This window comes from Talpa europaea (assembly GCF_964194135.1).
Source record: "Talpa europaea genome assembly, chromosome: 3".
NCBI lineage: Eukaryota > Metazoa > Chordata > Mammalia > Eulipotyphla > Talpidae > Talpa > Talpa europaea.
Genome location: NC_140069.1, coordinates 133188946 through 133216372, shown reverse-complemented (window position 1 = coordinate 133216372; position 27427 = coordinate 133188946). Strand labels below are relative to the sequence as shown.

General features: G+C 40.1%; 1 protein-coding gene across 1 annotated transcript in view; it reads right to left on the bottom strand.

The window, feature by feature from the left end:
• Positions 1-27427, bottom strand: part of SND1 (staphylococcal nuclease and tudor domain containing 1) — a gene marked incomplete at its 3' end in the record, with an annotated part of 403529 nt that overhangs the window by 202982 nt on the left and 173120 nt on the right. The window contains exon 12 of the mRNA XM_084230071.1: positions 19441-19541. Within this exon, the coding sequence (XP_084086197.1) occupies positions 19441-19541 (101 nt within the window). The remainder of the gene's footprint in view (positions 1-19440; positions 19542-27427) is intronic.

Genomic DNA, 27427 nt, shown 5'->3' with positions numbered 1-27427 from the left:
GACCTAGGTAGCATTAAATCAAAAAATGAGGAGCAGATACACAGGAAAACAAGGACATGCTCATAGGCTCAAATAACCAGAGAGCACAATAACCAGCAAGCTGAGGGCGGCAGCTGAGGCACTGGAGGGAAGCGCGCAGACCATCAGCAATGACCAGTATAGAAACAGGTCAGTTAGAAGGAAGTGAAAAGCCATCAGACTGTATTGAAACCATTTCTAACATCAGTCATCTGAGTTACTGGTAGGAATCAAGAGAAAAGATGACAAGAAAACACACCAGCCTATCAGGTGACACCAGGTTTTCTTAAAAAAGACTTAGAAATCTGGGAGTTTCTTGCTCACTTGGGCTATGTAACTCTTTGATGTAAGTGGAAATCATCAAATATTTATGGATAATACTTAACTAGAAGTACTGTTGTTTAAATAATTACATGTTAAAAATTATTCAAGCTAAACTCTGTACATGTGTGTTCAGCCTTAGAAAATACAGCATTGTAAGAGCTAGTTCTGGATATATTTTTTTTTCTCAATTTCTCTATCTGAAAATTTTTCGACATAGCTCTTTGGGAAACTATGTATGAATCTGCCATCAGAGATTCTTTCCTTAAGTCATGTAAGGCCTCATTTCAAAACATTTGAATTGTTGGTTTCATCATCTGCTCAACAGGGTCTCACTCATATCTCCACAGCTTAAGTTGGTGAAGGGGGGAGGCTTGCAAAGTCATTGCCTCTTTTTGCAATTAAAGTTTTATTAGAACACAGCCACACCCACTGGTTTGCAAGTTATCTGGGGCTGCTTTAGCACTGCAAAGGCAGAACTACATAGTTGCAATGCAGACCATCTGGTGCTTTACAGAAAAGGTTTGCCACTCCTGTCTGAGAACAGTTCTTTAAGGTGAGCTTCCAAAGGTCACTTCCTATGAGACCCAGCACTGTAGTGAAAGGGTCATACTCACAGGAATAACTGCTATATTTGTGTTATAAAAAAAAACCCTGGCTCCTTTTTAATGATTCTGCGATGTGACCTTCATATAGCCTTCACTTGAGGTTGTATCAGGCTAATTGATGTGTCCAAAATAAACCAGCGAAGGATTTGTTAAGTCAAGAGAGCTTGTGAGAAGATTCAAAGTATAAGGTGACTTCCTCTCTCCTGAGCAATAAATTTTTTGAGGGGACAGAAGAGCCTGGCATTGATTCAAGGTATTTACAGTCTGGCCACAAGGCTCCATAGTAAATAAGCCAACCTCTCTCTTCCGCAGAACATTCACAATGCTTCCATTAAGAATGAGGAAAGCAACCAAGGTTGTCATCACTGCATTCAGTAGCAGCAGGAGGGACAGAGAGAAACAGCTGGACTACCAGACTTGCTGTGCCAGGAATGCTACCTCAAGAAACTGCGGTGAGGAAAAAGCAAATGATTACACTGAGACATAGGTATGCGTTCTGTGTGCTGGTGATCACTCTTGCTTGGACTTATCATGATCCCTGGCGCAGTTGCATATGTCACTCCTCCTGGACTCAGCCACCTCATTTATCAAATGAGGAAAGAGGGGTCTTCTTCAACATGCTTTCCTACTATAAAGTTCCCTCACTTTGTAAGGAAAAATATTCACATTATAGACATGTGAAGGGACATGTTCTCAAAGCATCTTTTAGAAACTAGCTGAGAAGGTGAACTGAAAAGATGGTGCTGTCTTTACAAGTCTGGAGATCCGTCCAGCAGACAAAGCATCAAAGTAAGTTCCTGCTTCCGATCCAGCTGTCGCGGCAAGAGGTCACCCTGAGCCGATAACGACCTCGGGCTCACCTTTTTTGCAGCAGCCATGGTGTGGGAGAGCACCCAACCGTCCACAGCACTCTCAATCACACACGCCAGGCAAAGGCAAGATTCATGGCTCTGCAATAGTCCAGTGTTATCCAATATGCATGAAATCCAAGTTTTCATCATTTCCAATGGTCAAAGGCCAGCGAGTGTTAAATCCCAGAATACCAGGATTAATGAAGGAGTCATTAAAAACCCAGCATTAAATCGCTTCTGCAGTCAATGCTGAGAGTGATGTCTGTAATACATTACAAGGCTGATTACAAGTTCCGAGTTAGAAATGAATTACCTGATATTTTCTTTAAACTAGTTGGAAAGCTATCACAGCAATTATTATAGGGAATAGTGAGAGTGGGGAACATAGAAGATATGAATGGTGAGTGGCAAGTTATCACCCTAAATCACAGGGCACAGAATGAGGGGGTGAATAAGCTTCCTAATGAAAGGCATAAGAGGGAGAAGGTAGTCCTGGAACTTGGGAGCAATTTTACCATTTTTGTTTTGGGGTCTTTTGGGGGATGACAGGTAGGGATGTGTGGGCTTGTTAGTTAACACTGTATACCTGGGAAATAAATTAAATCTGGATAAGTTTTAGAATAATCACTGTCCAATTATAGTCTCACTATCCCCACCTTTAGCATACTCTAGAAGAGTGAACTAATTTCAGCTCAAACTTTTGGAATACCCCTAAAGAAAGTTCTTTCCAGAAAGACTAGTCAGCTATTAAAATGGTTAGCAAACTGGGGGAAGTGATGGTGGGAGGACCTGAGCTGATCCAATGAACTGCCTGCTAGTCCACAGTGAGTCTTACTGATGACCACACCCACCAATGAGAAACAGAAGGCCTCACGCAAGGCTTTGAGGATAAACTAAGGTGAAAACCAAGCATCTGGCATGCTTGGGCTCGCTGTGACCCCGTTAGACATTCCAAATTTCCAGAGTTTCTAGATGGTAAGAAACACAGCCGCCAAAGACCTCTAATTACTTCTTAAGGCTCTATCCTACATGGTACACTAGTTGGAAAAACAAACACCACCAAGGAGATGTGCAGGCTGAAAACATCCCTTTACCTGCAACATTCCCAGGCACCCCCTCTCAACACACAAACCTCATAGAACAAAGGACAAGGTGTAGAAAGTATTTTCAACTCAAAGGACCCACGCCAGAATGGGAATATTTCTTGTTCCTCTCTGCCAACCCACTGTGGGAACAAGATTGATAGCTCTCCCTGAAAACAAGTCTTAAAGGATTATTTAATACCTGGTGATAAAATTCTTAAATGTCATTGTCAGGGGTGATTTTCAAAATATTTACCATATGAAACTGGGTTGTTTGTTCTGTCTGTAAATACTGGCTGCATAAAAGCCCTTTTCATAAATAGAGGGTATGAAGAACTCAACCAGGGTCACAAATGGGGTTGCATCTAGAAGAGCATCAATATAAAACAGCAAATCTACTAGAATGTTTGATTCAAGGCTGCCAAATAATTGTGCTTCAGTCATCAAAATACATGTCAATAATTTCAGAAACATCAGTTGAGCCCCCAAAATAGAACACAATAAATTTTAGGGTTTCTAGTTAGCCAATAGCTTAAGTCTCATAATAAACCCTACTACTGGTATTTATTGAGTCAAAAACAAATAAATAGTACTTGAATTTTTGTCCTCTTAAGTATTTAAAAGACACAGTTTTGTTAAGTTAGCAATACTACCACCAACAAAAGACATTAAAACTCTTTACTGCCTAAGATTCCGGGTAAGGGGGGAACTTTAAAATAATACAATAATTGCCCATCAGACAAAATCTGTGAATTAGATAATCGGTTAGAGAGAGCAGGAAAAGGAATCTCAGAGAATCTTTGCAGCAGTGCTGCACCTGCTCCCCCAGGTAAATCAAGATCATGTCAGTAGCTAATAGCAATAAGGCCTTTGTGTCAGCCTGAGATTAATAAGCTAGTTGTTTTGGTAAAGTCTGATTTCAGTGATGATGGACATGTACTGTAAGCAGACCGTGGACGTTCAGAGACTTTCAAGTAAACCTAGTTTTTCTGATTGAGTCTGGGGAAGGCCACTACGAAAGGAAAGATCCACACCTAGGCTTTAAAGTCAAAGGGAAACTGGTGGCTCCTCAGCTCCCACTTCTCTCACCCCTAAACACAGCCATTAGAAAAAGCCCCCTCTGTTAACAATGTGAGAACAGGCTTAAAGGAATGTTGGATTACTCAGAAAAGACATTTTAAGGCCTGTTTATGCAACTTTCACCTTCAAAAAAGGCCAGATGCAGACCTGAGGAAAAGAGGGTGAATGTTTGCAAGGTCATGCTAGAAGCTGGAGGCAGAGCTAGAAATAAGCAACCGCCTCAGTCCTCACATAGCTCTGCTACTCTGTACTTTTTCTAAGTAGGGTTGGTATGGGAGAAATTAGTGGAGGTAAAAAGCAACGCTTAGGGACTGAAAGCCATCCAAGAAAATGTACTCTTGTAAGCTTTATTTATTCCTTCTATTCGCTTTAACTATATTGCAGGTGTTTCCTTTCGCTATACTTATCTAAGAGTAGAGGAGTATGTTGGTTTGGGAACCTCCTGTTTCCTCTTGATTTCCTTTGACAGTGCTTATTAACAGTGCCGCACGTCACAATCACCATTCAAAACACCAATGCCAGGCCTCACACCAGACCAATAAAACTACAGTCCCTTAGTGCCAAAGATCAGTATTTTTATAACAAGCACACTAAGACTTAGATTTTTAAATCTGGGGCACTTCTTTTTTGTCAGTGTCCATGGTAGTTGGTTTCATCATATAGTTTTGCAGACTATATGCCCAGACAAAAAACTGCCCAGACAAAAGAACTCAACTATAGATTCTCCTTTTTAAGAAGTCAAGGGGTCAAGAGTAATGTATTACAGCTTAAGGTCCCAGAATGATAAATTTGTCAATGAAGCTGGCATTCCTCAAAGAACAAGAACCTGAGAATTGTGGGTAGGTAATAGATGAAATTCTGGAATTGTTTCAGGAACAGCAAATGCATCCCTATTGGTTCTATTTAGGTCACAGGAAGCCAGTAATAGGCTGTGGAAACAACTAGAGCGAAGATTCCTCATCTTTGTCTCTTTAGAATAGAATTGCCAGTTGCCATGCCGCATGGACTGGACAGTTGTGATATCAAGAGTGCCCTCCAAAATGAAGGCATCACTTGGGGAGGGGGAGTTCTCCGCCTCTCAGGGGAATGAGGGACAAATAAGTAAACTCATGGCCATTATGACAAAACCAGGCCTACGTATCCAGTTTATTATTAGCCTGACATTAAACACCACTTAAAAACAAAACAAAACCACCCGCCCACACAAACACACCCCAAGACAGAAAATTACATAATGGCATCTGGAATGATCTGCTCTGACAGAGAAAGTAGAGCCAGCCAAACCAGTGAGGTCTAGTAAAGACCAGAATGGGGATGGAGTAGCCCCAGAGAGAAATTTTCAAATTATCTCTAGTTTATGCAAATGCTAATATACATAAACAATGGTTTGATTATAGGAGGTAGTTGAAAACCAGCTCCAGATTCTAAAAGGTTGTCATTCTGGGCTGAGAAATACCAAACCACTTTGAACTGGAAAGATAACTATGTCTTTTTTTTTCTTTTTTTTTTACAAAGTCCAGTCATTCTAGATAAGTTAGAAGAAAATTGTTTTGGCTCAGCTGGCTACTCAGTGTGGAAATGCAAGAAGTTTTGTCACAAAGAAAAAGGGGGCCAGCAAGAAGAATTCTAATACCTGCCCTGATATGGCTCATGGCCCACAACTCAGCCAGCTGGCACTGCAGGGACAGAAGAGTGGTGTTTTGTTTCTCAGAACCTATTAGCAACTGGACCAAGCCCAGAGTCAGTGTGGCCCATGTCTAGACTATGGAAGCTCCTTTAGACTTTCACTGTGTATATAGAATATATATACTTTTTGCAGGTAAAAGTTCTAGTAATGGGTCTCCACTGATAAAGCTAAGTCAAAATAAAAATATCTTCAGGGATCAACATTTTTTCTGACAAATTAGAAAACATAATATTTTTTCACTTGCTGATTCTTCACAGTATTATAGGCAACAAAGCCAGCAAAAAGGCTAAGGATTTTGAAATTTCTTATTCTCCCCTTTCCTTTAGGGAGCACAGGGTTATTTTGGTTTCTGGCTTTGATAGACAGGAAGCAATAACAGATCCTCTGTGGTCGACCCTCAATAGTCTGATTTTTCCAAGACTATAGGCTATGCTAAGTGACACATGAAGGAACAGTATCTGAGAAAGGCTTCTAAGAAAGTGGTGGCAAGAATAAATGCTTTGCATAGTAATTTCTTAGTGTAAAGGATAAAAGTGATTTTGCAGTCAATATGATTTTTTAATCTTGGGAGGAGAAGAGATGGTGTTAAGAACTGCAATGTACTTCTGCTGCACACCTGATACATGATGATTTGTAAATCACAATTTTAACACAATAGAAGCTCTCGCTAAGGCAACAGTCTGCTCAATCACAGTTGATATGTAAGCAAGTATATCAGAAAGCCCAAAAGGTTCCATGTCAAGTACATACTGAAAACCTCATAGAGGGCAGTTCTGACTTTCCTTTACTTTTCTGAAGCTGAGGTTATTAAACTCTCCAAATTTTGCCATTAGCCTCCATGGTCCAAGTTTTTACCAAATCCCTGCAAGTTTTACTTGCTATAACTACATTTTTCACTGATTGCATAAACAGTCACAAAGCTCCTCACAGAAGAGAGGGCCATTCTAAAGTTCCAGAGAACCCCACATGAAGTAAGACTTTAAGGTGGGAGGACAGGACAGTCTTTCCTAAGACACTAAGTCGGTAGTGCCTGGTTTTTCACTACTTCGGATAAACAGGTAGGAAATAGAGAGGGAGACCAGTGCCAAAAGCAAGTATACTCAGGTAGGTTGGTTACTCACTGCTTGGTTTGAAAGATATTATTCAATAAATTGCATTTATTAAGAGATATATTATGTGCCTACTTAATGGTGAGGGTTAAACCTATTGAAGCATTAAAAATCATCTCAAGAATAAATGTTAAACATCTATTGCTTCCCCTTCATGCAAGTATTTATCAATCATTATTATCTTAGGTGAACATAATATACATTCAATATTTAGAGGAAAATGGATGCAATTCAGCCATCACGACAACTGAAAAAGTGAGAAAACTGAAATTCAAAACGAAGTGCCTACACATGGTACAATAAAAATGGACTCATGAAATTCTAACTATAATCCAAAGGAACATTTTATTTTGTTTTTTAGTGAACTTTTGGGCAACTACTATATATAACTATAGAGATCTCTCTATAGATCTATATAGAGTTATCTATATATCCATATATCAATATATCAATCATATATCTAGATATCAATCATTTAAGCTAATTCTAAGGACATCCTATAAGTAGTTTTATCAGTGGATGTGCCTGGCAAATGGGTTAATATAGAATAAGAACAGGATAGGATTTAAAAAATCAAGAAAAATCCTTACAAAACAAACAAACAAAAATCTGAGTGACTAGAAATGGCCAGAGATACAAGATAAAGAACAAAAAGAGAAAAGACAGAAGATCTGAAATTAGGTCAATGATGACTGGTTCAATGTAGAAGTCTAGGGCTCATTTAAGTACTTGACTGTTATGCCTTAGTCACCATGCTAAATATTTTATTTTATTTTTTTTAAAGATTGATTGATTGATTGATTGATTGATTGATTTATACAAGCACTGGGTACAGTCAGAAGCGCAGGAGGGTGAGAGAATTCACCAGAGCCAGAGCAGGGAGCAGAGCAGGCAGAAGGACCAAAGTACACTACTGAGGGGAGCAGCGGGCGGCAGGAGAGGTCTGTGCGTCATTTGGGACCCTCCTCCTGTGGCCAGGGAGCAGCCGGGGATCCAATCGGCGCTGCAGAGGCCGCGGGCAGCTTCGCAACCCAGCGCTCAACTGCTGCGCCACTGGGGAGGCCCCATGCTAAGTATTTTAAATGCATTAGCAAATTTTTTTTTAAAAAAAGATTTATTCATTTGTGCATACAAGAACTGGGGTATAGGCCAGAGGTGCGGGGGGTGAGAGGATTCACCAGAGAAAGAGTAGGGAACAGAACAGGCAGATCTTCTGAAATGCACTGCTGAGGAGAGCAGCAGGCGAGTCTGGAGAGGTCTGCTACACCATGTGGGTAGCTCCCTGGTCGGGGATTGAACTTGTGCTGCAGTGGCTGCAGACTGCTTCACAGGTTGCATCTTAACCCCTTGCGCCACCAGGGAGGTCCCCATTAGCAAATTTAATCCTCACGACAGCCCGATAAGGTATAGATTACTATATCTAATTTACAGAAGAAAAAACTTAAGGTCCAAGATTTCAAAACTATCTTGGGGAATACCTGAGGTTTTACCTCCAGTCTGTTGACCTCCAAAAGAATATCCACAGAATCTTAAGAACCAACAATTATTTGCCTAAACTTCATCTCAAAGTTTTTCTATTTCTACATTAAGTTCTTAAAAAAAAAAAAAATCAGCATGCAAAAGGAATCCCCCAAAATAATAGTTATTAAGAAGTGGGTAATTCCCCCTATTTTCCAAACATTTGGAAACATTACTTCAATTTTTATTACTCTTACAGAATCACTCAGTATGAACCTGGACCCAATCCCTGTTAAGTGGTATCATTACTGGGAGACAGAAAAATCTATAAAAACCCTACTCTTATTTTCCTTACCACTCTGTACTTTGCTGGCCATAGGAATTGTAAAGAGAAAGGGACTGAGAAATGGCATATAAAAAACAGAGAATTTTTTCTTATTGGTAGCCATGTCAAATGTCCCCTTTCCTTATCACATCAATTGCACTAACCAAAAGAATAAAGAAAGAATGTTTAAGGGAGGTCAGAATGGCAGACTGAGGTCTTAGGTCTACGTGAGATCCTTTACAAGTTCCACTGAAATGACAGAAAAGACAGATATGGAAAAGAATAAAGCCTTAATGGTGTTGGAAAACAAGAAAGTGTGCTAACCACATATCAGAAAATTTGCCCAAATCCTAAAAGACAGAAAGCAGATGGGATGATTAGTGGAGAATGGGGAATGCCTCAAGGGCCTTTATCAACAAATACAAAGCACCAGTGAGTTGGCTTTGGGGACACCATTGAAGCAATTAATCAGGAACAGCATTCAGAAGAGCTAGGTCAGTTGGGCAGCCCTTCCCCTATTCCTATGATGCCCACCGAAGAGCTAAGCGCAGAGTTCTGACCTTTGATAAAAACTTAACACTCATCCGGCCAAATATAGACATACTTCTGTCACATATGAGTATGTGACATTCCATCAAACCACACAAAACACCCTAAACAAAAAGGATTTGAACAAAACACATGGTTATGGGACAACCACTTTCTAGGTAAAGCATCACAGAAACAACCCAAATAAAAACTGGAACACAGTCAAATCTCTCCTGGCAGAGTAGCCTTAAACCCTGGGGCTCTCATGTTTCTCCTCCTTGTAGATGTGGTACTAGAGGGTTTTGTTTTAACCAATCTAATCAAAACATAAAATATGATCCAGAGTGTACCCTTCTTCATTAATCCAGTTTTAATATGTAATAAGTATCCTCACAGCTTTTCCAAAAGGCACTTGCAGAAGCACTTAAATAGCAGAAAGCACAAAGATTCTTGAAGTTATGAAAGTAGTCACAACCAAAGGAAGTCATTGCTGTCAATTTCTCAACTTTACATGCTCAGATGTTAAGTCTTTCATGTTATTAAAGCGCTCCCTTAAAAGGTGAGAAAACGTATTCCTTATTGTTTTAGTATTTTAGAATATTGCTTATAAACCAAACTTTATACCACTATAATAACCCGTATTACCAATGTCATATGAGAGAATTTACTTAAACACGTGATAGAGTAGAACAGAGGGAAGGCAATTTCTCAGGGACAGGACCTTGGGTGGAAGTTGGTTGAAGCTGTGGGTGGAAGTTGTGGCCTGAAAACAACTAGAGGCCTAGCATGGAGATAGCAGGCTGAGCACACCACAGACCATCCTGCCTGCTCTCACAAACCACCCCAGTGAAATACACTAGAGCTTACTACCAGCAGAGAAAAGCACTCAGAGCATTCAAAATATTAGTGGGGTCTGCGATGTGCCTGCCCAGGCAGAGGCACGTTCAGGTTCCCTGGAAGGCAGGCTGCTGTTGAAATATGCAGCCCACTTACATCCTGTCATACCATGGCCATACTGGGGGAGCAGGTGCCCATAACCGCAGAACATCATGCCAACCTCAACTGGCCCCCGCTAACGACACAGCAAGCTTCACAGAATATATGAGGATGTAGAAAAGAAAAGGAACAATAAATAAAGTGAGCATTTAGTCATGGGGAAAATAGATAATTCAAAAATGAGAGGGTGCTTTTTATTTTTAAATAATATTCTCAGAACTATCAGAAAATATTGTATTCATAAATTAAGTACAGATAGCTATTAAAATAGGACAACTGAAGAGCAAATGTGCGTGTTTTGAAATAAAAGATAAAATGGGTAAAGATTAAGGGAATAGTCTCTGTAAATTTCATGGAGGCAGAAAGAAATCATTTCACTTTTAGAATTAACAATAGGTTCTCTTGATGCCTATCACAGTGCTTAGTACATACCAGGCATTCTATAAATTATTGATAAATGAATACATAAATGAATGAGATGAGTGAATATAAGAATGGGAATAAATGAAAATGAGTCAATATGTATGGCTGGTTGATCAAGCTGGAAGATAAAACTGAAAGACATCGCCATGAACAAAAATATAAAGGAGGCTTTTAGAAAATGCAAAAAAAAAGTTACAGAGATATGATGTATAAAAGACAATATTAATAAAATTTCCAGAGGCACAGGACAGCTGCAAGAGAGAAAATAATTGAAGTAATGGGGGTGAGGGGAGAGGGGGCGGGGGTGTGTGTGTTAAGGGGCGGATCTCGAGTTGTAGACATGACCACTCAGACTCAATGAGCCCACTGCATATGCTGGGGGCTAGGAGGGAGATGACACCTAGAAATATTCTAGTAAGATTTCAGAAAACTAAAGATAAGCAGAAAATGTGTAAGTTTCCAGAACCAGAAACAAATGTTATATTTAAGGAAAAGGAAATTTAAAGAAATAGAAATTGAATTTCTTATAAGTCAATATTATTGAAACATTAAATGGCAATGCCTTCAACATGGTGAGGGAAAATCTCATTTTGAAGGTAAAATTTCATAATGAAAGTAACAATCAAGAATATAGGCAAAAGTAAGATGTTTTCAGACACACATGAATTCAACTACAATGCACATAAAAAATCAAGGTTCTTCAAATGAAAAGAAATACCACAAAAAGGATGACCTAAGATATCAGTGGCAGCAGTGTATGAAGTATGAAAAAGGAAAAAGAGATACACACACACACACACACACATTTCCTTGGAGGATTTATCAACTTAACAGTTCTCTTCGTCATCGGGGTCTAGCCATACTATCATATTTCGTGGGCCAACAGTTAGAGGGGGAGTGGGAACAGTAAACTTTCAGCCTCAACTTAAACAGGCAGAGCTTAGAAGATAATCACTGTGACAGGAGAAATGCAATAAATGCTATAAATTTTAATAGGAAAAAAACTTTTTTAAAAGGAGGGAAGAATAAGCATTCTTACTGCCTAATCTTTTGGAGTGGGAAGTACGCGAATACTCTAAGTTCAGAAACAAATTAATTAAACCTTGTGAAGTTCACTATTAGTAAAACAAAAATAATGTAACAAAAACTGGGGATTAGATGGAAGTAATAAAAATGCAAATATTAAAAAATATTCACTTTTATGTAAAGAAATAAAGATACTGTTGAAAACTGAAAATTTAAGAAGTACTCGTGTTACTTTATAAAGTTATAAGGATATCATCCCAAAGAAGTGAAAAGCAGATACTGTGGGCAAGTGAGTCTCTGGGCCTCTGTGGGCGAGGCAGGGGGACGGAGTCATCCCCTGTGGTTCTAAGAGGATGGGGCTGGGTGGGAACCATGGTGACTGGCAGATCACAGAGCCCCTCTAACACTGAAGAACCCAAGAACAGTGCTGTGAGGATGAACAGGACAGACAGGCTTCAGTGGGTAAAATTTCACCAGAGCATTTCATTTAGTCTACTGACAGGTAAGTTATTGACTCATCTAAAAATAAAGATAGCAGAGGGATTATTTTTCATTTACATTTTAACCTACTTTTGAGTGGTAAAGTCTCTGACAAAACCTAAATAGAAAAGAATCCTGTTTAAGTCAAGCCACTTGTGTTTCTTAAAGCAAAATCTACATAAACAAGGAATGGTGGGTGGCAAAGTCAGTGAATACCCATAAGGACTCCTGAGATCTCAGCAAACAGCAAGAAGAAATGGAGAGGGCCTCCCCAGTGGCGCAGCGGTTGAGCTGGGTTGCGAAGCTGCCGCAGCCTCTCCGGCGCCGGTTCGATCCCCGGCTGCTCCCCGGCCACCAGAGGAGGGTCCCACATGGCGCACAGACCTCTCCTGCAGCCCACTGCTCCCCTCAGCAGTGTACTTCGTCAGTCTGTCTGCTCTGCTCCCCGCTCGGGCTCTGGTGAATTCTCTTACCCTCCCGCGCTTCTGACTGTACCCAGTGCTTGTATGAATAAACAAACAAACAAACAAACAAATAAAAAAATCACACCTTTAAAAAAAAAAAGAAGAAGAAGAAATGGAGAGTGTGGGCCTCTCTGGTGGTGCAGACGGTTGGGCACAGCACTGTGAAGCTGTGCAGCCTCTGCAGTGCAGGTTCGATCCCAGCCAGCCAGGAAGATGCCCACATGGCGCGAAGACCTCTCCTGTCTCGCCCACTGCTCCTCTCAACAGTGTACTTCAGTCAGTCTGCCTGTTCTGTTCCCCACTCCGTCTCTGGTGAAATCTCTCGCCCTCCCACACCTCCGGCCTGAACCCCAGTTCTTGTATGCATAAATAAAATAAATAAATCGTTTGTTTAAAAAAAAAAAATGGAGAGTGAGCTGCAGCCAGGAGCCTCCCCACGTGGAACTGAGCGTTGCTTTGTGCACTGCTTGATTCCCAGAGCCTGCACATAATAAGTGTTCAGCAAATATTTGTTAAATACATACATAAAACTATTGGTTCTTAGCAGACAACTATAGATGCAGCAACCTAAACCTTGTCTGTGCCCAATCCATCGCTGAGCTCTTATGAGGGCCCACAGAAATCACAACAGACAGCATTTCCACTTATTCAAACAAGAGCTCTAACTTAGAATACGTTTAACATACTTATCTCTGAACATACTTATCTCTTTAACATACTTTATCTCTGAACATCCCAGAATGTTCTTCCCTTATGATGAGCTCTTCTTTATTGGGGAAAGCCTAACTTTCTTCCAGACTCCAGGGCATACTTGGAATGAGGGGGAGCTTCTTAATTATGAACTAGGTAAATATTAAATCACCCACTACTTGAAACGCTGCTCATTTAATATGGAAAAAAGCAACAAAGAAAAGAGAAAGAATACACACAAGTCAATAAAAGATTCTGCCGATTGGTAGGATCCAAGGGTTCTATTAAGAAAAGCTTAACTCACCTGCCACATAATAATCTGGAACCCAGAGGTTTTTAAAAAGGATGACTTGGCCGCATAAGCTTTCCAGAGATAAACAGCCACAATACACTGGTGTGAGAGGTCTTCCTGAAACCTAACGGTGATTTTCCAACTCTCACCCCAAAACCCTTTGCAACAGCCGAATTCCTTTGCACAGTGTTTGATGGGACAAGTCTCTTAAAATGATTGCTGTACTCGACTTAGCAGGAAATAGGCTCAGTTATTCAACTATTTCTTTCCGAAGTATTTTAAACTAAGTACACCACAGATGGTTCCAATGTCCTCAGAATGGTGAATAGGCATACTTATAATACTTAACATAGCAGAAGTAGCACAATTATATAAATCAAGAAGTCTGTGACTTCCAGAAAACGATCTAAGGTGCTCTTTTTCGAGGTGAAGGTTAGCTAGGTGTTTATTTCTGATTTAAGGGAGCAAAAAACCCTCATTCTGGTGTCTATTTTTTCTTTCAAAGCAGGAAAATTTTGGGAGGGAAATGCACTAAACTGGATGAAGGGTAAGCAGTAAATCTGTGAAGAAAAAGACTGGCAACCACCCAGAATCTACCTCCTGGCAGAGACACTGATATTAATACTGTCTTTACACACTCATGTGCTGAAAGAGAGCCTTCCGGATGCTGTGGTCCAGTCTGAGCAGGAAACTATGCCAGAAACCAGGGTTTCAAGAGGCTACTTTCTTGCTGTGTTTAGCTTGAGAGTCAGATATTACTATTTTTTAAGCTTTGAAAACTCTGAGAGATGGGATGTTTGGTCTGATGGTAAAAGCCTTAAAGCTACAGAACTCAAGCCAGAAAAGCTGGGGATTGTATGATACTTATACCTTCTGTGGCTGAGAAAAAAAAAAAAAATCAAACCAGGATTAGAAAAGGATTATTCTATTATAGAAAAAGGACAAGACCTAACCTCATCACTAATAAAACAGCTGGGGAAGAAGCAGCCCCTCAAATTGAACCCAAAAAGAAAAAAAAGAAAGGAAATCTAATTCCCTGCAAGTGCAACAGTCTGGTTTCCTTAAAACTAATAAAGTGAAATTAACTATAAAGAATCCAAAGTCTCCCAAAGGAAGTTCATAAAGATGACTTTGACTCTAGTGGATTATAATCATTGAAGCAAAGAGGTAACTTAGAAGGCCCATGCCCAATACATCTGTGGCAGTATCTTTGGCACAAAGCTCCACACTGGTACAGGAATAAAGGGGAGAGGGCAATGGCTGTTTGTGAATCGTGGCAGGAAAGAAGAGGGACACAAAGCAGGGTAGCAGTAGAGTGACACTGTTTCAGTGCTACAAAAAATGAATCACCACTCAAAACAATTTGCCCTTGTATAGAAAACAGGCATTTTCCAACTGGTCCTATTCTCCATAATTCCATCTTTTTTTTTTTTTTTTTAAAGATTTATTTATTTATTTATTTATACAAGCACTGGGTACAGTAAGAGGCGCGAGAGGGTGAGAGAATTCACCAGAGCCAGAGTGGAGAGTAGAACAGGCAGACTGACGAAATACACTGCTGAGGGGAGCAGCGGGCAGCAGGAGAGGTCTGCTGCGCCATGTGGGACCCTTGCCCAGGTGGCTGGGGATTGAACCGGCGCTGCAGAGGCTGCGGGCAGCTTCGCAACCCAGCGCTCAACAGCTGCGCCACTGGGGAGGCCCTCCATAATTCCATCTTGAGCCATTCTTTCAGTTTTTCCAATAGGCTGTGTCTATTGTTTCCACCTTTGTGAATGGAAGCACTTGGGCAACACCTTAGTGACATGGTATCTACTGGATATGTGACAATTTTACCAATGATGGAGGTTGGGTGGTAAGAATTATGAATGTGTGTGTGTTGGACCTGACCGTAAGTTATAATTTCTAGATGCCCTTTTACATAGATGTGAACAAATTTTCTTTTAACACCTTTCTTTGAAAATGTGATGTGTAGAAAGACATGAGCAACCAATTAATAGATTATATGGGTTTGCCAAATTGGAGCTCAAAGTAATTGGGAAGTCCAGCACAAGGAAAGGTCACCCCAGAAAAATCTCACTCTTCAAAAAGGCTCTGGCAATAACGAAAGAATGAGATTTTAATCACTGAAGCTAATTACATAGAAGGCTAAATCACAAGAAGAGTTATTTAAGTGTCTTAAATACAATAAAAAGTAATTAACGGGAAGCGCCATCTTGACAGCGTCATGTCACAAACCAGGCCTAAAAGGATCAGTTAATTCCCAACTCGGGAGCCAGAGAATGAGAAACAACTCAAAGTTTGATCTTTTTATTTTTTATTTAAACTGTTTTGATTAAGAGATAACAACTCTTTCCAACTCTACAGCAAAGTTAATCAAGAAAAAAATTGTAATCTATTAGAGGAATGATGAACCTCATTTACATTGATTCCCCAGAGGGCAAGAGATGGGGAGCTGAAGACTGTATCTTACGAGAGAGGCATCACAGAGATACTGTGACTCGACTCCCCCCCCCCATACATTAAGAGGGGAAAAAAAAAAGATCAGGCTGAACCCTATCAAGAATACAGATAATTGACACGCTTTCGCATGTGAAATACCTCTGAAAATCTGCTTTGAAATAACTCTGTGAGACTCCATCTCCTCCACCTCTACCTTGAGCATGAAAGAAACTCTTCCAGAATCAGAGAAGCCTGACAGATGTCTTGAGTAATAGGAAAGCCCCAAGATGCTATGAAGGTCTAAATGTGGATAAGCCTATCAATGATGACAGACACAATTCAGATGGATGGCTTCTTATTTCTAAATTCTAAACATATCTACAAAGTTGAAAAAGTCTTTGAGAGAGGCAGTGGAGTACGACAGCACTTCTAACTAACCTTCCTTAAAATGACCCACACATTTTCTGACCTCAGTGAAACCAACTGGCTGATGATGGAGAGTCACCGAAGGTCACTCTGATATACCTGTGCATTTCTGTCCCAAGTGCTTGAACCATTTGTTTTTGCCCCCAGATCCGATTTATTCTAGTTATGCTTATTATTTTAATTTTGTGCTTAATCAAATATTATATTAATAACTGAAATGTGTTTATAAAAACTTGCACACTTTACAAAAGATTTAATAGGAGGAATAGCTTTAAAATAACTACAAGGTAAATAGGAGAATGAAGACTAATCGATAGAAGAATGTAAAAAAGATCTTGAGTTCCAATTCAAACAGGAAGTTAGACAATACACCAGGATATCAGAGTTGATCCACTCTGCCCATATCAGAGATTGGGAAATGTATGAACACTTTTACTACTATGCTGAAAACCCAAAAAACATTTCAAAAATTCCCTTCTCTAAGGAAGGTGTTTCAAATATATTCATTCTGAATATAATCTGAGTATTGTTATTCTTGTTTTTAATACTTTGACTTTTTTACAGTATCAATTGGAATAATTTTCAAAAACATTTAGGAAGTTCTGAGAGTCAGGGCAGTACCAAAGCTAAGGGAAAATAGAGAAGTTATGTGGAAGAAATGCAAAAAGCTTACTAATTGGGTCCACTTTCTGGAGATGGTCTTTGACCCTTACCTCTCAATAACAAAACAAGAGAAAAATGAACAGCTACTAGTTTTTTTAAAAATATTGATTAAAGGAAAACCTATAGCTTGAAAGAAACAGTTGTCCCAGATAATGAGACATCTAAGTATTCCCTGTTATGCTTTATAGACATTTTTCAATATAGTAAACAAATCATTAATAAATTATTAAACTCCTAGCATGTATTGAATACTGAGGTGACAGGAAATAAAAGAGACAAAAATCCCTCTCTTTAGGGAGGCTTAGTATCAACTGAGGGTTGGTCTCAATATTATCAGTAAATTCCTTTTATTTCTCCTGATTGCAGACCAGCAATTTACTCACGAAGTCTAGTGTAGTAAAACAATTTGTGAAGAAATTCATAATGCTTCTTAGGTCTGCAGCCAGGATGGTCTAACCCAAGGGCGCAATCTTATTGTTCAGAAGAGTAGCTATGTCGATAAATACATTGGGAAATCACACAAAAATGATATCCCTTACACAACAATTTTAAGAACCAGGGAGTGGAAAGGTGAAGTTTATCATCTCTGGCACAACCCTGAGGTAGAGATATTCTACGTTTTCCATTCAGACTAATCAATCTGTAGTGTTAGTTCCCAAAAATGAAAAAAGGGGTTCACACCTTCTTGTAGGACCTGAAAATCTAACAAAACCTTGGTCAAAATGGAGAGGCTAGCCTGAAGGAGTAATCTCGGTCAAAGCCAAGGTAAGTGCAGTTGAACTTCAAGGTTTTATGACATGGAGCATGGCCATGGCCACCTCCTCCAGGTAAATTTTAAAATCAGGTCTCAAATTGCCCTTCTTAAAAAAAAAAAAAAAATCCCAGGCAAGATACTCCTAGAATATGTGATCTTAAGCAGTATAAATTTTATTTTTAAGATATACCTCAGTGTTAGTTAAATAAAATAATCCACACTATTGTTAAACACAAGTAAAACCATCTGCCAAAAATAAAAACGCGCATTTTCACAGTAGAGACACTGTTTTTACCAGCAATGGGAGAGCAGGCACAGTTACTGACTGAGATGGCTCCTTATTAATGATAGTAAAAAATCTTACTACAGGAAAATACTAACTTCCTAGCTCTCTAGTAGGGAAGCATGCATCTAGTTCTTAAGAAAGTGGAGGTAAATTGGTAACAATCATTATTTTAAGTTGTATTGTCACCAATATATGTCCTAGTTGCCCCCATTTCAAAAATACGATCTGATTTGTCAGGAACCTGCTTCTAATAAAACCTGCCGCCTGTGATGATGCTGAGGTAATAACAACAAAAGCTCTTCTCCCCCAAAGCTGAAGCTTCCAATTGTTGTGTGAACATTATCGGCAGTAACATAAATATAGGAATGGTAACAGTGGCTAAAAATAGTTATTTCCAAATATGACAGCACTAGGGAAGGGCTCCTGCTTGGTAGGAGAGCTTCTGGAAGGAAAATTAGCTCCAGGCTCCTCATTCCTTTCAAGAGGCTTTCTGCAGCTTAGAGGTGTTTCTCCTAACCACCTCATTGTACTTTCAATAAGACAATCCCTGTTTTGATGAGAAACCTATTCTTTTCTTCCCCTCCACTATGCCCCCTTAAAAGAAAAGAAAAATACCAGTTTGGTAACAAACAGCATTTAAGATTGTTAAAGAGAGAAGGAAACAATTATCATGCTGGTATATTTTACACAGAGCAAAAATTGCTAGTGGGGGCTGACTGACTGTTTTAATATTTATTGTGGAAGCATGGCCCAGCAGGCTTCCTCCTTCGCCACCAGACACCTCCCTTGAAAGACTCTGTTCATCAACAAGCTCCCATAAGACTACGGAATATACGCAGGACACAGACAGCGCAGGAGAAGAGGAAGGCCCTGTCACCTACCAGTGACATAGCTACACACAAAGAAAACACCTACTTCTCTTCTACTTCCCTTCTTCCCTTTTTTTATTAGTCTATAATTAAACTTCCTTTTTTAGCGGGAGGGGGCTGGATGAGAGGGGGAGGAAATCAGTGCAGATTAAAACCAAGGCCCCTCAGAACCCCAAGAGTTAAAGGTCCTGGGGGGTACTGTGTCCTCCAGGGTGATCAGAGCCCAGTGCTAGACATCACAGGACACAACTGAACTTCCTAACCTAATATGCAGAGAACCTTTCTAATTCTGGATAGTACCCAAGGCCTGAATGACATGCAATAAACAGCATTAATAGTGATATCGCGAACTACATAGAGCAAAGCACACAGGGCCTAATAAATCTTAAACAACAACAACAGTGAAATTTTGTGATTAGTTAATGAGTAATAATAAAGTACAGAGGCACATGACAATTACAAACCACTATGTCTGGAATAAGAAAGAGAATGGGGTGAAAAGGCAGAGAGACCTGAAGGAGGAGAGAAGTCTCTGTTACGGCCCAGTCCCTGCCAGAACACTCACATTCCTCCAATGGTAACCGTGGCACAGGTACGCTCTGAAAAGGCAGGCACTGTCTCTGTGGCTGGGCTGGCTGGTCTAATGTAGTCCACAGTCACATTGACCTGAAAATAAAGAATCAAATGAGTTAGGGTTCAGAGTTTGCATCATAGCTCACTAGAAGCCACATGCCTGCACAACTGTGAGCGTTATCTCACTCACAATTTGACTTTCTGGGTCTAAGATTTAAAAACAAACAAGAAAGACAGCAGAATCACACTCAGAAAAAAATTGTTGCCAAAGCCTTAATTGATCCTCAATCAGAAGGAGAAGACCTCTTCAAACTGAAGAATAAGAAAAGGAACAATGTGATTTTATTTATTTATTTTTTTTAAATTATATACTTTATTCTTTTTTTTTTTTTTTTAAGATTTATTTATTTATTTATATAAGCACTGGGTACAGTCAGAAGCACAGGAGGGTGAGAGAAATCACCAGAGCCAGAGCGGGAAGCAGAACAGGCAGAAGGACCAAAGTACACTGCTGAGGGGAGCAGCGGGCGGCAGGAGAGGTCTGCGCGCCATGTGGGACCCTCGCCCAGTGGCTGGGAATTGAACCAGTGCTGCAGAGGCTGTGGGAGGCTTCGCAACCCAGGGCTCAACAGCTGCACCACCGGGGAGGCCCTAACAATGTGATTTTAAAATGGGCATATGACCCGGATGTCTCACTATGACATACAGGTGGCAAGCAGGCATATAAAAAGATGTTACATAGCATGTGCACCGAGGAAATGCGAATCACAACTATGGAGAACCACCGTACACCTACTAGAGGAGCCAAACACAGACAACAAATGCAAGTGAAGATGTGAGAGAAGTGAATTTCCTATTCATTGGTAACGGGCAGACAAGGCAACACAGCCACCATGAGACAGGCTGGCAGTTCTGTACAAAACTAAACACACTTTCACTGTATGTTTCAACAATCATGCCACTTGGCATTTATCCAATTGAACTGAAAACTTATGTCTGCACAAAGACATGAATGTTCATAGCAGTTTGATCTGTAATTGCCAAAATTTGGAAGCAACTAAGATGCTCTTCATAAGTTAATGGATAAATAAAGTGCAGTACATCCAGACAATGGAGTACATGGAGTATATTCAGTGCTAAAAAGAAATGAACTATGAAGTCATGAAAAGACACAAAGGAATCTTAAGTGCATATTAGTAAGAGAATGAAGGCGATCTAAAAAGGCTGTCCACTGTATGAGTCCAACCAAATGACATTTTGGAAAAGGCAAAACTATGATGAGAGTAAAATGGCAGTGGTTACCAGGGAATAGGGAAGGCTTAACAAAGGGGTGGAGAACGGGACTTTCTGTGGCAATGGAACTATTCTAAATTAAACGCACACCATCGAGAGTGAACCCTACCAAACCCTAGCAGAAAACTGTGCACTTTGGGTGATAATGATATGACAAGGTGGGTTCAACTATCCGCTAAGAGGCGTTGATAGTGGGGGAATCTTGCATGTGTGGGGAAGGACACAGATGGGAACTCTGTACTTTCTGCTCAATTTTACTGTGACCCTAAAACTGCTCTAATTTTTTTTTCCTTAGAAAAAAAAAGAAAAAGGTGGCTGAACATTTAAGGCCCCAGAGAAATTATACTTGATAGAGAAAAGGTTTGCAATATTCCTCCAGGACTTCAGACATTATGATGAAGCAGTTCTTTAACCTTTTCAGATTCCTTTGAAGATCTTTTTTTTTAAATTATGAAATGTCCCTACAGAAAAACTGCACGTGGTTTTGGTAGGCCGTAACTTCCAAGACCAAGTGAGGAATAATAAACAAGATAATAATCACAAAAAAAGCCTGGGACTAGTTTCACAGTATGTGAGTCAAATGGACATCACTAAATATACTCGCTGCCTGCACAGTTGGAGTTAGGAAATTTTGAAAACAAGGTCTAGGTTTTGGTTTTTTTTTTTAAGATTTATTTTATTTATACAAGAGCTGGGGTACAGCCCAGAGATGCAGGAGGGTGAGAGGATTCACCAGAGACAGAGTGGGGAGCAGAACAGGCAGATGGACTAAAAGCACTGCTGAGGGGAGCAGCAGGTGAGGCAGAAGAGGTCTGCTGTGCCATGTGTGAATCTTCCTGGCAGGCTGGGAATTGAACCTATGCTGCAGAGGCTGTGGACAGATTCACAGCATTGCGCTCAACCTGCTACACCACCAGGGAGGCCCAAGGTTTAGGTTTTGAATTAAGAAAGGGTATGTATACAAATAGGCTATGAAGCTTGGTGCCTAGAATGGGAAAGTCGTTTGATCCAAGCTTATGGACCCACTGGGCAGTACTCTCCTTTATGAAATCTTTCATGAAAATACATTTCATAAGAAACAAATATGTGGGGCCTCCCCGGTGGTGCAGCAGTTGAGCGCTGGGCTGCAAAGCTGCCCGCAGCCTCTGCAGCGCCGGTTTGATTCCCGGCCACTGGCGAGGGTCCCACATGGCGCCCAGACCTCTCCTGCCACACCTGCTGCTCCCCTTAGCAGTGTACTTTGTCAGTCTGCCTGTTCTGCTCCCTGCTCTGGCTCTGGTGAATTCTCTCACCCTCCGTGCTTCTGACTGTACCCAGTAGTTGTATAAATAAATAAATAAATCTTAAAAAAAAAATATGTGATATCATTAAAATGAAAGCATCTGCTCGGTTTTGGTCATGACCAAGGTTTACATACCTGCACTGAAAAGACACATTTGGTCAAACTGCTTGAAGCCATCCCCACAGTCTGAAAGTTGAGAATTCCACTTTCTAAAGATCTTTAGTTACCACTGATCAGCTTAAAGACAGCATATTATACGAGCATCAAGTTCAGTTGCACTGCTGGTAAGCACCATTAAAATCCTTTCAAACTGTCTGTAGCTCAAAAACTCATTTTAAAAATGAATATGGAAATTTTGAAAAGGACAGCTGCCTGAAAATTCCGACTGTCAGATCACTCACTTGAACACTCCATCGACTCAGGTTTTAAAAGCAACCAGGAGCCATATCACAGAGAAAGTCAATTAAGGGCTAGAAAGTAAGGCAAATCACAGGAAGCAATGTCATAACACAACAACAAAGAAAAGAAGAAAACCTGAAGATGACACCTGAAGTCAGATGTCTACACCGAAATTATTGCTAGGTCTTACTAATTTGTCTAAAGCTGAAGAGAATGTGAGGAGTGTGATGGGTGGGAGGGGCAGAATGAACAACTAGTACCTGTAACAAAGTTTCCCAGCATGCAGCTGGCTGAAGTGAGTATGGGCCAAAGAGGATGAGGAAAGAACCGGAGGGCAACAAAAGCAGAAGCAGGGCTGACTCAAACCCTGGGGCTGCGGAGTTCTCTCCACACTGGGACACACACCGGCACTCTCCTGCGACGAGGCTCTAAAATTAACCTCCAGATGCAGGAGGGGGTTAGGAGAACACTTGGTTATTTGCTGAAGTCCAGGCAAAAACCACACAGGTAACCAGAAGTGTACAGGTGCAACACCTCACGGTCCCCACATCATGTGATATAAAAGAACTTGAAAAAGTTTAAAGAGAACACAGTTACTGATCCAATTTGGGGCATTCCGTGGGAAGCCAACAGTATAGAGAGAGGAGAGAAGAGCTCCACGTGTATCTGTGTTTTCACCCTATCTATCCAAAAGGCTCAAGTCCTCAAATCTACTACCAGGGGAAAAAAAAATTCCTTAAAAGGAATGAGAACCTCAAGGTTACCTTGCACCTGCCAGCACCAAGCCTCCTCAGCAAACAGGAGCAGGACAGAAGCTTTTCTGTGAACATACACTGCACAGAGTAACATTAGCTCTCTACCCAGACTCACCAAGGTCACTTGAGCAGTGGTGGTGGTGATGGGGGTGGTAATGATAACAACAACAATAACAACAACAACAACAGAAAAAAACAAACAAAAAACACCTGAGTTTCTTCCAGTTCACAGGACCAAAAGACATGCTATTCGAAAGCTGCCTTTCAGGGGAATCAATGAGAAGGTTTCTCCCATACCTCCAAAAAATCATCCTCAATAACCAAAGAACCTACATTCATCCGCCAACGAATGTTTTCCTATATCTAGGGAAAGAACTAAAAATGAGTCAGAGATTAAGGAGCTCATCAGGGAGGCAACATTATTAAAAGATCTCAAATACAAATAAGGCCCTGAGAATAGCACACAGCCAAGACACACACCAGCAGACAGCTATGACAAACCAGGAATTAAAGTCAATGTGTAATTAGCATTTGTGTCCCTCTCCTGTGGATTCTGGAATCTATTTCCCTACCTTGGAGTTTTTTATCTCGAGATACTCATCACTGACCTGTCAGTCACTTGAAAAAGAACTACGGTTTAAACAGTTTCATTTAAAATGGCAAATCTTATCAGTGCCTTCATCTGAATAAATAAGCTGAATTTTGTGCTATGGGTAAATTCACATGGAATGGCATTCACGGAAGTAATGCAGATGTGGTGTTCCTCATTTACTAACAGATCTTTCCGGAATGTTTGGTGAATTAGTATGTTACAAGTACATAACGAAGGCAGAACCTGACCCCTCTTTGCAGTAATTACCACAAGGAGCCCTGGGCTCTTGATTGGTTGCAACCTGTCATTCCCTTACAATGAATCACAGCAAATCTTTAGGTCTCACTTCCTGTTCACCTGGAAAACAAGCACACTAGGCTAAAGCTAGCACGCAGAGCATCCCTGAACTCTAAAATTCTAAAAGACAACTTAGTCAGAGATGTTATGTTCTATAGAGTTTTCTTAGATGTTCATAGTTCTTATCATATATTTACTACAATATATTGAAACACACACTGTAAGCTCCAGAAAAGGGTAAATTATGTCTTTTATTTACTGAAACTGTTGCCAGAGGGCTTGTACAACAGGAGGGAATATACTAAATATTTGATGCTTAAGAATATATGGAATGGGGGGCCTCCCTGGTGGCGCAAGGGGTTTAACACCATATTATGAAGCAATCCACAGCCTCTGCAGCATGAGTTCGAGCCCAGGCCGGCCAGGGAGCAACCCATATGGCGCAGCAGATCTTTCCTGACTCGCCTGCTGCTCCCCTCAGCAGTGACTTTGGTCGATTTGCCTGTTCTGTTCCCCACTCTGTCTCTGGTGAATCCTCTCACCCACCTCATCTCTGGTCTGTACCCCAGCTCTTGTATGAATAAATAAATAAATCTTTTTTTTTTAAAAAAAAAAAAGAATATATGGAATCAGGAACCCTTTCAGACATAAAATTATGAAGGACACTCTGGAATTGAGGTTAAGGATTCTGAGAACCACTTTGTCAAGCTGTTGACCATTCTACTGCTTTATATAACAAAAACATTTAAAGAAAGGAAGGAGTATTTTGTAATTGGGGTAGTTTCATCAAAGTCATTCCTGTAATAGATTAAGCAAATATATATAATTTCCCATACTTGTTTCTCAAAGAAAAAAGAGGGAAGCAGACAATCTGATACTCCTTCGCTCTAATAGATTGTGGAATGTTCCTTGAAAGCAATTTCAAGGACCCTTCAGAGGAACTAAAGTGAGAACTTCAGATCAAATTTATATCTCAATCTCTTATATCTCAAACAATGGAAGCAGTTTAGTCCAATAGATTAGTTTTAGGCCACACCTAAGAAATTTTGAGGATCTATGGATATTCTAATGTCAAAGCATTAAAGAACTTCACAGACTTTTATGATGCTGCTGGTGATAATGCAAAGACAAAATCTGAACTACCTATGATGAAAAATAACGGAGGGAAAAAATGAACTGCATTTCTACAACATTTCCAGGCCTCAGGCTGAGTTTAATTTTAATGGTGGAGCTGTTATGGGAGTCTATTTTGTGTAATTACTGTATAATCTGACCCACTAATCCACATGGCCAGTCATAAATTCACAAAGAGCTGTAATAAATATCCTGCCTCTTGAAATAAGCTCTTCTGTGATCTGTCACTCTCATGACAGAAGCTCCAGGTAGTTATGGAAAGCATCCATGCACTATGGTTACAAAAAAGACAACAGTGTGGTTGAGAGACAAAAATAACTTAGCCAAGAGCAGGGAATCTAGAGCAGCCAGCCACAGGGTATGGTTCCCAACCATTCTACATGGGAACTGTGTGAACTTGGATGTTACCTAACTTCTTCATGCTTCGGCGTTACATGCATACCTCTGCCTACCTCCCTGTTATAGGAAGAAATTCATTATATATGTCATATAGAGCAAGGTCTGATGTATGGAAAGCTGTATGTGTTGGTAAATTTTTAGGAAAACAGGTACTAATTTTCTTAAAAGAAAGCCTGGCAAAAAGTAAATGCTAAATAAGTATCCAAAGAGCTAAATGAATACATGCATACATACATATATGCACAAATAAGAGACATGTTGACTTAAATCATTAGTCTACTGAAATCATTAAGCAGAAAGACTCAATTAAATACACTTTGCTCCTTACTGGGAGACAGCAAACAAGAATATGTACCTCATACATATTCATCCCAACTTAGAGATAAGTTGGGCTTATTTTAAGGAATGATACACTATTGGTATTTATTTAGACATTTTCTAGATTAACTTTGCAGGTATCAGTTATTGCAGATTTTATTTACCAAAGGTAATTGAAGCAGAGTGGAGGAATCATCTCGAGTAATAGGTTGACTTGATATTTGTGGGACAACTTCTTGCCTACTACATTAGGAAGACAATAAAATAGAGACCAAGTTTCTACAATATATGTGTTGTACTTAACAGAACTTTCCATAACAATTCTCAATATTCCTGTATTTTTTGATTCCTTTTCTCAGCTTAAAAACAAATTAAGGGCCTCCCGGTGGTTCAGTGGTTGAGCGCTGGCTTGTGAAGCTGCCCGCAGCCTCTGCAGCGCCGGTTCGATCCCCGGCCACCGGGCAAGGGTCCCACATGGCACGCAGACCTCCCCTGCCGCCCGCTGCTCCCCTCAGCAGTGTACGTCGTCACTCTGCCTGTTCTACTCTCTTCTCTGGCTCTGATGAATTCTCTCACCCTCCTGCGCCTCTGGCTATACCCAGTGCTTGTATAAATAAATAAATAAATCTTAAAAAAAAATAAAAATAAAACAGAACCTTATGTAATTATTCTAAAAATGCACAAAAGAGATTTTAAAAACTGGTTTCATTACCCATTCATCTAGGTATAGAAAGAAAGTCAAAACAAATTGTTAAGGCTAAAAGCTGCCTCTTGGTCCTGCCACTGGGCATATTACACTCTCGGCTTATCTACCCTCTAAACAAACTATCCTGAACACAAGCACTTGTGGGGCTACTCAACTCTCACAAAAGGATGTGAAACTTACCTTTTCCTAGACTGCACAGTATATAAAAAATGAAAGTTACAGCTGAGAGCAACACATGCACATTTACATTTTCTAGTAGCAACATTGAAAAAGGAAACAGAGGCAATATTTTTGACAGTACTTATGTAATTCAAAATACCCAGAACAGTATATTATCATCTAACCAACATTAAAAGGACACCAAGGTTATTTTATTTGTTGATGTGAAGTCTTTGAAAATAGGTGCAGAAGTTGTATGTGCAGGAACTGGTACAGACACCTCAATGTGGCTCTCCAGTATTTCACATACTGAACTGTGCATGCCTAGGCTGTTGTTACGGCATAGGAGTCTTGGCCTTATTCCTCAAAATACGATCTTCTTACCTTTTGTGGTTCTGACTTTGCTATTTTCTCACAGGAATTGTGTCCTCTTATATTTCATGACTCTTTGTAAAAGCTCTTAAAACCAAACATGAAAAAAGAATGGCATAAAGAGTCAAGTATAAAAGAAAATAGCATACTTACCATTCTTCTTCCTTTAAAAGTCTATTAAAAGATTAGACTGGAAGATGCATCTATTTATTTTTTTCAACTCCAAAACAACAATTTGGGGATAATTCATTTGTACAAAGAAAAAAATAATTC